General features: G+C 34.4%; 1 protein-coding gene across 1 annotated transcript in view; it reads right to left on the bottom strand.

Annotated features, from left to right (window-relative positions):
- Positions 1 to 7209: 7209 nt before the first annotated feature.
- LOC139977844 (uncharacterized) overlaps positions 7210 to 12686 on the bottom strand; it is a 45611-nt gene continuing 40134 nt past the window's right edge. The window contains exons 26-27 of the mRNA XM_071987531.1: positions 12485 to 12538; positions 7210 to 10108 (exon numbers count right to left, since the gene is read on the bottom strand). Of these exons, the coding sequence (XP_071843632.1) occupies positions 10055 to 10108; positions 12485 to 12538 (108 nt within the window). The 3' untranslated portion in view covers positions 7210 to 10054. The remainder of the gene's footprint in view (positions 10109 to 12484; positions 12539 to 12686) is intronic.

The raw sequence follows: 12686 nt of genomic DNA, 5'->3' as shown, positions 1-12686 counted from the left end.
ACATCATTTCCCTATGCCGCTTGAGGTTTGGCCTTCGTATTCAATATGATAATGTATTTTAATCATAACTAACTTGAGGATGCTACAGTATAAACAATGTTTGCTCTTGTATATACAATCCATTTTTTCTGATATTTGACCTCAAGGTAAATGTTAATAGCCCAGAGCAGCTTCCTTCTAAATTCGAAGAACATGTATGAATTTTTGACCTTACCATATATTGTCCCAGAGACTCTCAACTCAGAAACATTAATATCCACAAATAAAACCGTTGCTATGGTTAGGTATGGGAGGTACCAAATGATTAACGGGCTCCCGGGAAAAACTTTGTAGAGAGCCTTTGCGGCTCTGAAAGGAGTGAGAGCGAGAGAGGAGATACAAAATAATAATGAAAGAAGTTTTAAATCTAATTGATTAGGGATGAATATAATACATGTTTGTGAAAAGAGGTCGAGGGGAGATATACGATGGAAAATACCACTGTTAAGACATTGATGTTCGTGTACGGTGTGAATGTGTTGTACCTGCAATCTTTCCCTGCTCAGACAAACTATATAAGGTCCGTCAAAACGTCATATTAGGTTTTCTTAGTTTAAACATTTACATATACATAAGCCTTATGACGGTGATGATAGGTCAATACACATTCATCAATGGTACAAAATGTACACTTGAGTGCACAGTGCTTCAGTGAAGAATGCGTACAGTGAACTGTGTGTACTGTGTGCAGTGTATCCTGTACACAGAGTACACTCCAGTGTACAGTTTACAATCAAGTGTACAATATCAATCAGGTGTACAAAATATGGTTGCGAAAAAGGCTACCTTCGATAGCTTCGTGGTAGAGTAGTCATCAGGAAACAACTAGACATCGCGAAAAGATCAATTCCGAAGCAATACGGTATTTATTTTCCGTATGTTTACTCAATGATTTGAACACAATGAATTAAGTAAATATGTTATGCTAAAAAAAAACGTCGACTCTTCCCAAGTGGCGGAAAAGATGAAACTTCAAAACGAGCACAATACTTTATCCGATGATACGATTTAAAATACTTATCAATCAACATCAGCAGTAAAGATTTTAGAATTCGATAAAAAAAAAAATAGTTTAATTGGTGATCTATATAATACATAATCAAATACAGCTAGTGCAAGGACAATCGACCTTCGACGCGTGATACAAAAAATGTTCTTACAGTGTTTTATTTGTTTACATACATGATTAACAGGAACATAAAGCAATTGTACTTCAATCAGAGTCATAAATCAATTCATGGCAACAACTGATTATGGACAATTTTCTCTTTCATATAACTTAAAACAAAAAGGAGTTTCGCTTCCTGATTTTCAGGTACACGAGTTTCATTAACAATTGATCAGCCCATAAATATAGGAGACTTCGTGTTTCTGAATATACAAGCATCTCAATTATTTCCTTGTTTTACGAACATTGCATGTGTTACATTTTTCTTCAGTCAAACTGATGCTGGAAACATAACAGTAAATTTGAACTCTAAAAGAAAGGCAAGAAAAACCTGCGACTATTCAAAACTTAGAATCAAGAAAGAGACACAGACCAAAAAAAAATCACATCAAAAGACGTGTATGGAGACATGTATAGAGTTTTAAAGAAGGTCCGAAAAAAAAACGCTTTGGGTCATATATATATTAAAACAAGTGTTAACAATTTGAACTTACACATCTAATCGCATATTTTCAAAATACGACAACATGCTTGCTACGTGTTCTTTCCATGCTTTAGACTTTGACTTTCCATCGAAAATGCATTTTCCTAGCACGAAGATAGATATATAGAATACATTATTTGTAAAGCCGACATTGAAGTGACATAGACATGGTGGGCCGAGAACAAAAGTAAATATACGAACAATACAGAACGAGCAACCCTAGAAAAGAAAATGTACTTTAGATGACCTTTGAATATATCACTGTTGTCGATCATTCGGAAATGAATAGCAACATGAGTTCCACGAGGCCCACAACAAATCCGAAGGCTCAAGTACCCGTTCGGTGCGTACCCGTCCAATTTTTAACTCTTTTCCCTTATAAGTCCATTATTTTGTTGTGGTCGCAGCTCGTTATTCTCTTGTTAAGTTTGATACCTACCGTCCCCTTCTTCTTTTCTTATTTGATTTGTCTTTCTTGTATCGCCTGTCTCATGAATCGTGGAAATCGGCAAAGCTACGTTCGCAAATAACCGTCTCTCGTTGAAATGCATTTTTGTTCGTTTTTTTTTCATTTGCTTTGTAAACAGATGGCGCTCTTTAATTGAACTTTATAAAAAAAATTCAAACGTTTTTGTTTCTCATGACTTAAATAAAACATAAAAATTGTAACGTGTTTAAGTATTGTTGTGATAGTAATTCTGCTACCAGTAGCAATACAATCTTTATTGAGGTGTAAGTGCTAATCCAATATTGTCTTTTCTTGATACGTATAATGTGGTCAGATGTGCAATCAACATGTAAGGCGGGTGGGATAGGCTGGGGGGGGGGGGTAGAGGAAGTAGTGTGTATTCTCATTGAATTTAGTTTGTTACAAATATTATACATCTAGAAAAAAAAACGTTAATTGACTCTTTAAGGCAGCGGGCGGCTAACGTTCAGGCGCGAGATCCAGGAGCCTGCATGATGATTTCACCATGAACTATAGCAATTGCAAACCCCTCAAATTTGATGCTCGGAATGCAGTAACAATAGATCTAACTATGGATGTTGGAAAACTCTCAAAAACTTTAAATATCACTACTGACATTTGGATAAATCTCAAGGCCAGCCGAAACTTTGACAAGATCCATTATTTTGTTATACACATTAGTATGCGGAACGTCAATTTGGACATTCTAAAGCAGTATTGTGTGTTATTAGTGATAAATCTTGTTCGTTCAACTGATTACTTCAGTGCACTCTGCAGGAAAAAAATAAGCGAAGCTACACGCACACTGGTATCAATAGTAGATGATAAGCTGAATGACACTAGGTTGCCGATCCTAAAACAACAGCCATTTATGTTAACATTTTTGCAGCGGATGTAATATCATAGTGAAGTGAACCTGATGAAATGAAATAGGTACATTTCCAGAGGATGGGAAAGAAGAGATATAGATGTAACAGCATAGCATGATAATCAAATTATGTGTCAAGCAACATGGGAAATGAAAATGAAAGTGACTAATTCAGCGGCTTCTGCAACAAATATTGCATAATCCAGCATCACGAAGCATAATAATTAAGTCAGTCTTATGATGTAAGTAGCGGGAGTTACTTTTTCTTTTGTCTATGATAAATCCTAATTGGAAAGACATCATCGAGATTTGTTTTCTGATGTTTTGGTGATCGAAAGTTGGTAGAGCTATTTGTTGTTTGGACGGGATTGTCATATTTTTTTTCTATGAAAGAGGTCCAGATTGCTTCAATTTTACCAAAACAAATTGTATAAAAGAGACAGAGGGATATTTTGTCATTGATATTTTACATTAAATATAAAAACGTTTTCATATAAATAATGAATGAATTTTGTTTTATCCAAACAGCTAATTTTGCAAATGTAGATACTGGCATGTTATGGCAATAATGTGGTGTTCTTATGAAATTCCTGAATTTCACATATCACAAGAAGTCCAGTAATTGAAACATGAAATTTACAGATTAATAGATGGATAATGTTGATAGTTAGCTTTAATATTTATAGGTTGTAATCTGATTAAATGAAATCGTGAAGATTCGTTTCAGCGTTCTAGCATGAATGAAACTGAAATATGACAGTTTTTTACTGTGAAAGATGAAAGTTTTTTTTTACATTTTCAATGAATCGCAGCAAAAGAAATGAAAAAGAAGGAGGAGTAAAGGAACCTTGCCATCAAATGTTCTCTTTTTTTACACTCGTAAACAATCAACTCTGCCACAGATGACCCATTGGATATTTACATCAGCAAGGCATTCAACTTCAACATTCAACTAATTACTTCAAGTTCTATTCTCACAAGTCTTTGTGAAGTATGACAGTGATTTATTTGCGACACATTTCAAATTGGTATCAATTGTTTAAGGCTTATCTGCAATTTAAACTGGAATTTAATTCCATTTGCTCTTTACTTCCACCAAAGAGAACCGAAATTAAATTTGTCTTCTCATGTAACCAGGAACACTAATGAGTTACTTTTGATGACTTAATAATTGTATGGCAATGTACAGGTCATTTGGAGTTGAAAAAGGTAGGTATGACGCAATATAAGCTGCTCTGAATAAATTACAAGACCGTTACTACCCATGTGAATTCAGAAATAGTCCAACGTTATCCTTTTGACAATTTTACATTATATTTACATACGAAAAGTGACAAGGAATGACGAAACCAGTTGAGTATCCGGTTTTTCAATTCATGTTGCATGATAATCCTTACACTAATTTTTTTGAGAAAGTCAATTACCTGCAGCCTGGATATTTTTAAATGATAGGATATCAAATATTAATATAACATTTATGGTAAATTAACAGTGGGACTGAACATTGTTTTACAAATACTATCCTTGTCGATTTCTCGGTTGTATCAAATGAAACGACAAAGCTGGTAATCGTGATGGCACTTTTCGAATTATGTTCTCGCCAAACATGTCACTGCTCTTTAACTGTCTTGTTACTGTTTTAGAAGAAACCTATTAGCGTCTTAGCACGAGTCAAACTGAATTATGACACCAGTCCCAAAGTAATCAATTATTGTAGACGAAAATTGTTATTTTTTCAATGAATAGCAAATTCGTTAAAAGAACAATTTGATATTGAGTCATCAGGTTTACTTATGGTCACATCTCTGTTGTCTACTCGCGCCTGATAGGATGTCAAATATATGCAAAAAAAAAATTAAAAGTTTAGAATGTTGTAAAGATATTCTAATTGGCCCAGGTTTAGTCATAATAAGGGAATTATTCACATATTTGTTTCACTACTTCAGGTTTTACCTCACATTGCGAAGATTTATCGTTTCTGGGAAGATGATATGTGTAATTCCTTTGACAAAATGAGGTCAAAAAATTACATTCACATTTATTCACACCAAATACTGTTCGATCCACACATTTCCAAAGAGAATGTTAATGGTAAACGAAGAACAGGAATGTTAATTGTTCTACATTACATTACAATGCATAACATTACATTCCCTGCTGATTTCTTGATTGTTAACAATTGAAATGACAAGGCTTCATCTTGATTTCACTAGTTTACACTTCCACGTTCAACTGATTAGAAACACGTCATTAAATATGTGATGTTGGTAACTTTATAATCTCACAAGTTATTGCGAGTTATGACAACACTGTGTTACACATTGATCTTTTTCCGATTATGACTAATTATAATAAAAAAAGCAACTAAAGTAGTATGTTCTTTTTCTGTTTTGCCATATGACAAATTGTTGTTCCATTCCTTACCTTATCGGGATGACTGAATAGTTATGCATCATTATGCTTATTATGTAACATTTTCGTAAAAAAAAAACACTCTCCGTTTTTATTGCCCGTGTCGTGTTAAAGTTGCTATCATAGATAGTTTGACTTTAATGCTAATCTCTTAAATCAATCATTCTTCTTCCCGATCCTGTGAAAATATTGTCTTTTTAACTCTTGTCAAAGATGTTTTTGCTTTATAACTCCGTTTAACTGCACATTTCAATCCCGATCTTTGTTCTTGCCCTTTACTTCCTCTTAACAAGAGAGCCATGTATATCTATGGCAAAGAGTTTTTCATATCAAAAAGAAAGTACTCGAAGCAGGAAATGCTTGAGAAACTGCTGGAAAGTTATCTTATTGGTTGTTTCACACGGAATTATTTCTGTGTCTATATTCATATTCTTATTATCTTGTAACTGCAAATGTAGTTATTGCTTTTTCTTTGGATTTCACTTCCACTTATAAAGAATGGATTTAAATTTGTTGAAATGACTTAACCATATATCCGAATAAGCCGAATTTTAGGTCAACGAACAATCATAAGTGAAGTGAAGTGTTTACAACATTCAAGTATTAGGTACAACTTGGAAAACGGTATTCTTCCTACAAGACTAAAAGGAAAATATCAATCGTCTCTATTAGGGAATTTGCAAACTTGATTATTATATGAGTGTTCATATCATATAGACTCTTGTCATCTGCAGAGTCTATATTAAGATCACGCATACTGAACTGACAGCGACTGGTTCACTTCTCATAAGCCTCTCCGAATGTATTGAATACAACTCCTTTCCTGTAACTCTTGGATTTCTGTTATACAGTACAGTGTATCACTACGTAAGGCAACTCTTGACATTATCGCAGTGAACGCTCACGCCTGATACAATTTGAAAATAATGTGGCAAAACGTTTAAAATAATAACCTTCCTTGATTATCTATCCGAATTATCATTCCATAGAACCATACCTTCTGTATACATCTGTAACAATTCCCATACAAGGTACAGTAAGGTAAGAACACTGGGCTCCTGCTGACAGGTATTCTGTCGGATTACCACACTAGTAGTCTATACTGTGTTTAGTGAATGTGTTTTAAAACGCTAGACACCGTAAGCTCGGTTTTTGTTTCAGTTTAACATATATCCATGAATGGGATGGACTATAATTCGAAAAGAATATCATTCAGTGATTGCATCAAACAAGCAAACGGCAGAGCAGAATCCTTGGTCTATTCCACACAGTCCCGTAAACCTATGAAGACAATTGTAGCCATGTTATAAGATACCCCTCATCAACATGTTGGTGTAATTTTACAGAGGCTCATATTACCCTGCTACAAATATCTACATTAAAACTCTGACACACTCCATCCTTCAAACACTTAACATTTTCATATCATCAAGAAAAATTACTTTGACAGAAATTCTGGAAAGGAAAAATCATTCACAACGCTCCAACTATACGAAATAAAGGCAACCTTCACCGTGTATCATTAACCATTGCTACATGGTCAGCCAGGTTACCGGGAATTACTTTTCAAGAATTGATACCTATGAGAGATCTCACACAAAGTGTTATTGGAATCAAAGTGATAGTTTCGGATAATGGTGGGTCACGTATTTCCTCTCTTTTTGCGTGTACCGTGTTCGTCTCGCACAAGTCCTTAATATGATAGCCAATGGCATTATGTCTCAAGGAGGGAAGAAAAAAGTACACAAAATATACCCAAACACAAGCGATAACAATTGACACAGTATATTATAGAAATTAAGATATTTACAGATTTAAAAAAAAATACAAAACATTTAGCTACGTCTTGGAACGCACGCACTCCTCGAGTAACAGAACAATATGTATATGATGATAACACGCACACACTGTTTGCCGGTGTCTTGAAACGCATGCATCCTCAGAGAGAAGGGCTCTTCCACGACGCACGAACTCGCAGTAAGAAGGACTCCTCCATAACGCACGCACCCCTCGGTAAGGAAGACTCCATGACACACGCCAACTCAGAGCTCACCCGATACACACAGAGAACACAGTTACAATGTAAATCTTCCATTTTTGTACCAAAGTAAAACTGGATCGTGCTATAAATCGGTAGCATGTGCTATCGGGATAACAGTAAAAACTGAGGATATGTGTATTGCCAACAAATCCAGTTGTTTTGATTTATTAGGATTACACATATCCTCATTTGTTACTGTAAACCTAATTGCACATGCTACCGATTTATCAGATTTGTCAGCACAATCCAGTATTTACTGTGGTACAGAACTTTAAGATTTATAATAGTTATTGTAATCTCTGTGTGAATCGGCTGCAGAGCTGCATATGCATTCTGCCAGATTTAACTTGTCAGTTGCGTGCAAATCTCTTATTGTCTACGGTCCCTGCAAATCCCGAACGCATCCGATCATCTTTAGCCTAGTTTTGTATAATAATTAAGATTCTGCTAGTGAGATCCCCTCACCTTCGAAATTCGAATTCGTGATAATGAGTGCCAGCAGTGATACATATCATAACGTCGTATTGGACAGAGAGGTAAGCATGGAGTGCGAACTGTGTCAAAATATCGACAGCATCAATGTCAGAATAGTCGGCAGCACAATTTTTCTTCGTTGTCTAAAACATAGCGGACCACTCAAAACTAAATAACAAACATGTACTGCTATACATCGTGCACATTCATACCTAAATAAACAGCCACGCCCCATAGGAATCACCGCATTGGATGCACCAACCTAGAGCTAATTACTTATCATAACAGTATCTTCAGGAGGAGTGAAGGATTTTCCACTCTAAGACTTTCCATGACACTAGAAAATACCCCCACCCACCCACCCTTGTGTTTTACAGTACAGATTTTCATTACAGTATAAAGACATGAAAAATACTGATATTGAATTGCAGAACATTCACACATAAATCTATTCTACATCATTAAAGACTGATAAGCTATCCAGATTATACTACTTTTTAAATGTGATAGCAATAAGTATAAACATAAAACAATGAAGGTGACAAACTTAACACAAAAGACGATAGCCTAGAAAACAGGATTTTTTTTGTATGTAAATGGTTGGTAGTGTAACGTTGGGTATGATAAATTAACCGACAGCGGTGAAGTTTGAAGAATTAATAATCACCATCCCACAGAAACACTAACAAGTTCAATCGGTTTATCAAATAATTGATGAATCATTTGCCCTTTGAAAAATGCAACCCAAGTATATTGATAAGATAGTTTTCCTAGTGGGCCAATCTGAAGGCTGTCAGCTTCACAGTCCATTAATTTCATTAGCTTAAAGTGTACGTAAGAACATCTCGTTTGCACACCAATGTTTGTTATCCTTTAATAATGAGAACTATACTGGCTTAAACAGTTATTGGTGAGCAGTTGCCCGTGTCATTAGTCAATAGTTAGTTGTGAGAGGATACCTGCTCATTAGCATTTACTCGCAAGAAATTACTTATTTCTTCGCCAACGTAAGCCTGTCAGTAGTTTCTTACTTATTGAAAATTGGCAAAAGGTGGAGCTACACAGTCAATTAGTTTCATTAGGCTAATGTGATCGTGACAACATGTAATTTTCTCACCAAATTACAGTGCGAAACTGTTCGCTTTTCTTGTTACCTTTTAATCATGAGAATTATACTGGCTTAAACAATTTTTGTTGAACAGTTACCCGCACTAGTTATATGTGAGAAGGTACCTACTCATCAACATTTACTCACAAAATATTACTTACTTGTTCACCAACGTTAGCCTGTCAGTAGTTGCTCACTCATTCAAATAAGTAATCGTGTGAGTGGAAAAGCTAAATCACAATCAGCTATTCGTGAGGAATTAATCATTTGCTGGCTGTTAGTTATTGGGCAGAAATTGATCACTTTCTCACTGTTATTCAATCAGTAGGAATGTCCGTTAGCCACTGGTGTATATATATAGAAGCGTATTATTACTAAGGCAATACTAGCCACTCATGATACAACACTTTGTAATACTAATAAAATAAAATCAAAAGCCAAGGATGATGTATAGTAGTGTTAAGATTAATGAGGGTTTGTGTTTAATTCATGAAGCCGATGAGTTGAAAACATTTGATATAGAAAAACACCTTGAAAGTTAATGAATGAAAGAAATGTCTAATTCTGTTTCAGTATGGCATTAATGTTACAGAATTGTTAAAAGGGTAGACTTAAATAAGAGCTATCCTGTGTACAAAGTTAGCAGGGAAAAGTTATTGAAAAGGTCAATGATGATCGCTTAAAAATATATGATATATCACATTATAGTTGAAGAAATTGAAAGTGAATAAATGATAGATATGTCTAAATTGAATCAGTATGTAATTAATGTTACAAAATAGCAGAATTTTTTAGAAGGATTGTAAGATAGACTTATCAAGAGCTATCATGTGAACAACGTTAGCTGGAAAAGTTATTGGAAAGGTCAATGATAATCGTTTAACAATATTTCAAATACCACATCACAATTGAAAATATGGAATTTCTTTAAAACGCCGATGAAACGTATTCTCGAGATAATTCCAACAGTATCAAGAGAGGTCTTTCGCCATCAGTTCCCCTTTTCATTCTTCCCTTGCCTTCTATGAGAACCCCTTTCCGCATTCTGTGTGGAACAATTATAAACATGAAACATTGTGGATGTGATGAATACCACGTAGCAAGGTTGTAGAAACAGGGGCCGGGGAGGCAGATGGGGAAGAGGGCTGGGGTTGGGGCTTCTGATCAATCTATAGTTTTACATAGTCCTTTTAATACTTGCAGTAGCTTAGAGAAAATAGGTATATATACAAAAACAAAATGATCTTATTAAAGCATTACAAGGCTGCTAGAATAGCCTGCTTAGTCGACTGTGGGGCGCGGCTACGATAACCAAATTCTTCTGGAGATTGGCCCCAAGCCCCGCCTTTCACTTTACACTGTTAATGCAGCTGAGTATATCATTTTAATAAATAAATATTAAATGAAAAATAAAATTAAATCTAGTACATTCATTAAGTAGTTAGACCCTACTCAAATTGGGGCAAAGTATATATATTTTCGCTTTTTGGAAGGAAGGTATTGTGGTGGCATTGCAACAGTTTGTTTATATGTTTTCTTCATTTTCACACGCGCTGATGGTAACAAGTAACGAATAAAATTAGTTCATCGCTAATTTTGCTTGGTTGAGGTATATATATATATATATATATATATATATATATATATATATATATATATATATATATATATATATATATATATATATATATATATATATATATATACATATATATATATATATATACATATATATATATACATATATATATATATATATATATATATATATATATATATATATATATATATATATATATATATATATATATATATATATATATATATAATTTTTTCCATCTCATTTATTCAAGAGTATTATATATGGTACACATTGTTAAGAAAAAGGCTCCAGTTGTTGTGTAACCACATGCGGTAGTGTTCTCTGACCACAAATCTGCTCTAATAATGTTGACGTCTACTCTTTTTCCTAGATGACTCAACCTGTTATACACCCGAAGGTGCTTTATTTGCTTTATATAATAGGTCGTTCTGTTGTCAAAAATTACTCTCAGAAAAATCATCAGTTCAAGTTTGAAGTAATTTTGTTCTGCTTGTTTGTACTTCCGATGAGGTTTTATACCCACAGTCATCCGAGAAAAGGCATGTGCACCGATGCGGATGGAAAAGCATAACTAACGCTACTGATAATTGAACAGTTACATTAGGAAATACAAAGGTCAAGCTTCTTAAGCCTGGTCTACCTACTCATGCACCGTTCTCCCGGTAAATATTGTAGTGCGCGTGCACACTAAAATATTGGCATTACCGGCCAAGTGAACTTAATTTTTTTTTATAGTCTCTAGATATTTGTAGTTTCAGAGACTAGCTGCGTAGCCAACTTATTATGAGCCTGTCACGGCGCTCATACGCGCCCTCACTTTGTAGATACCTACATGACTATACACCCTGGTATCATTGTCCTCCCAAAATATAACACCATGAACAAGCAAAACGTTCTTCCTAATACTGCAAGCATTACCAATTGAAATCGATGATAAGTAATATATATATATATATATAACCAACTAGGCCATGACGCTGATTGTATGTCCAGAGGTTCTAAACCGGTAAGGAAGGTCGTAATTCCACTGTAGGCGTTTGTCACCTGTTTCGAACAATACTAGTTCTGTTTTTGGTGATATATATATATATATATATATATATATATATATATATATATATGTATTTATATATATATATATATATATATATATATATATATATATATATATATATATATATATATCGGTATATGTCAATTTAAGTCGACATTTACCCGTTTAAATTGATAATATGTCAAACTAATTTAAGTCGATGATACGTAAAATAAATCGGTATATCTCAATTTAAGTCGATATCTACCCGTGTAAATCGATGATATGTCGAATGTAATCGGTAGAAGCCACTTTCCTTGGACTTATACCAGTTTATAGCAGCTTAAACTGGCTTCTAGCTATTTAAATCGAGACATCGTCGATCTAGCTCATGAAATATTCCAAATCCCTATTTCGATGATAATGGACATGTGAAGATACATCACGTGAAGTCACCTGAAGAGGCGCGCGAATAATTAAACAGTTCGAAAGGCAAAGGGACTAACGACATGATGCGATTATAGGACATTCTGAGTCTCGACACCACAATTGCTTCGGTCAGTATAAAACGGTGACATCCGGTGAGTTATTTTCTATCAGTGCGTTGGCAATTTTGCCATACATTGAAAAGATATTGGCTTTTAAAATGTTCCGTGTAACTTGTAGCACTGACACAAATGTCAATGTTATACAAATTCATGATCAGTTTTGTTCATAAATCTTTCAGGTCTTTAAAAGGTCATGGCTTTGGTCTTTATTAAACACATTGCAGACACAATACTTACTCTCGACTCCTTATAGAGATCTTGCAATTTATGATCTTTCTGCGTCGATTCCTCCTGTAAGATGAAAAAGCATTATAAAGGTCTATATATTAACGAAGTAAAAAGAGAGCGTGTTGAATCATACATGCATTTAAATATTTTTAGTGTAATTAAGGTGCTTTTGTTGTATCATTTTTAAGTTTCTTGGGGTGAGTGGAAGATA

The sequence above is a fragment of the Apostichopus japonicus genome, chromosome 12 (genome assembly GCF_037975245.1).
Source record: "Apostichopus japonicus isolate 1M-3 chromosome 12, ASM3797524v1, whole genome shotgun sequence".
Lineage (NCBI taxonomy): Eukaryota > Metazoa > Echinodermata > Holothuroidea > Aspidochirotida > Stichopodidae > Apostichopus > Apostichopus japonicus.
Note: the sequence above shows the minus strand (reverse complement) of the source record. Positions and strands in the feature narration are given on the sequence as shown.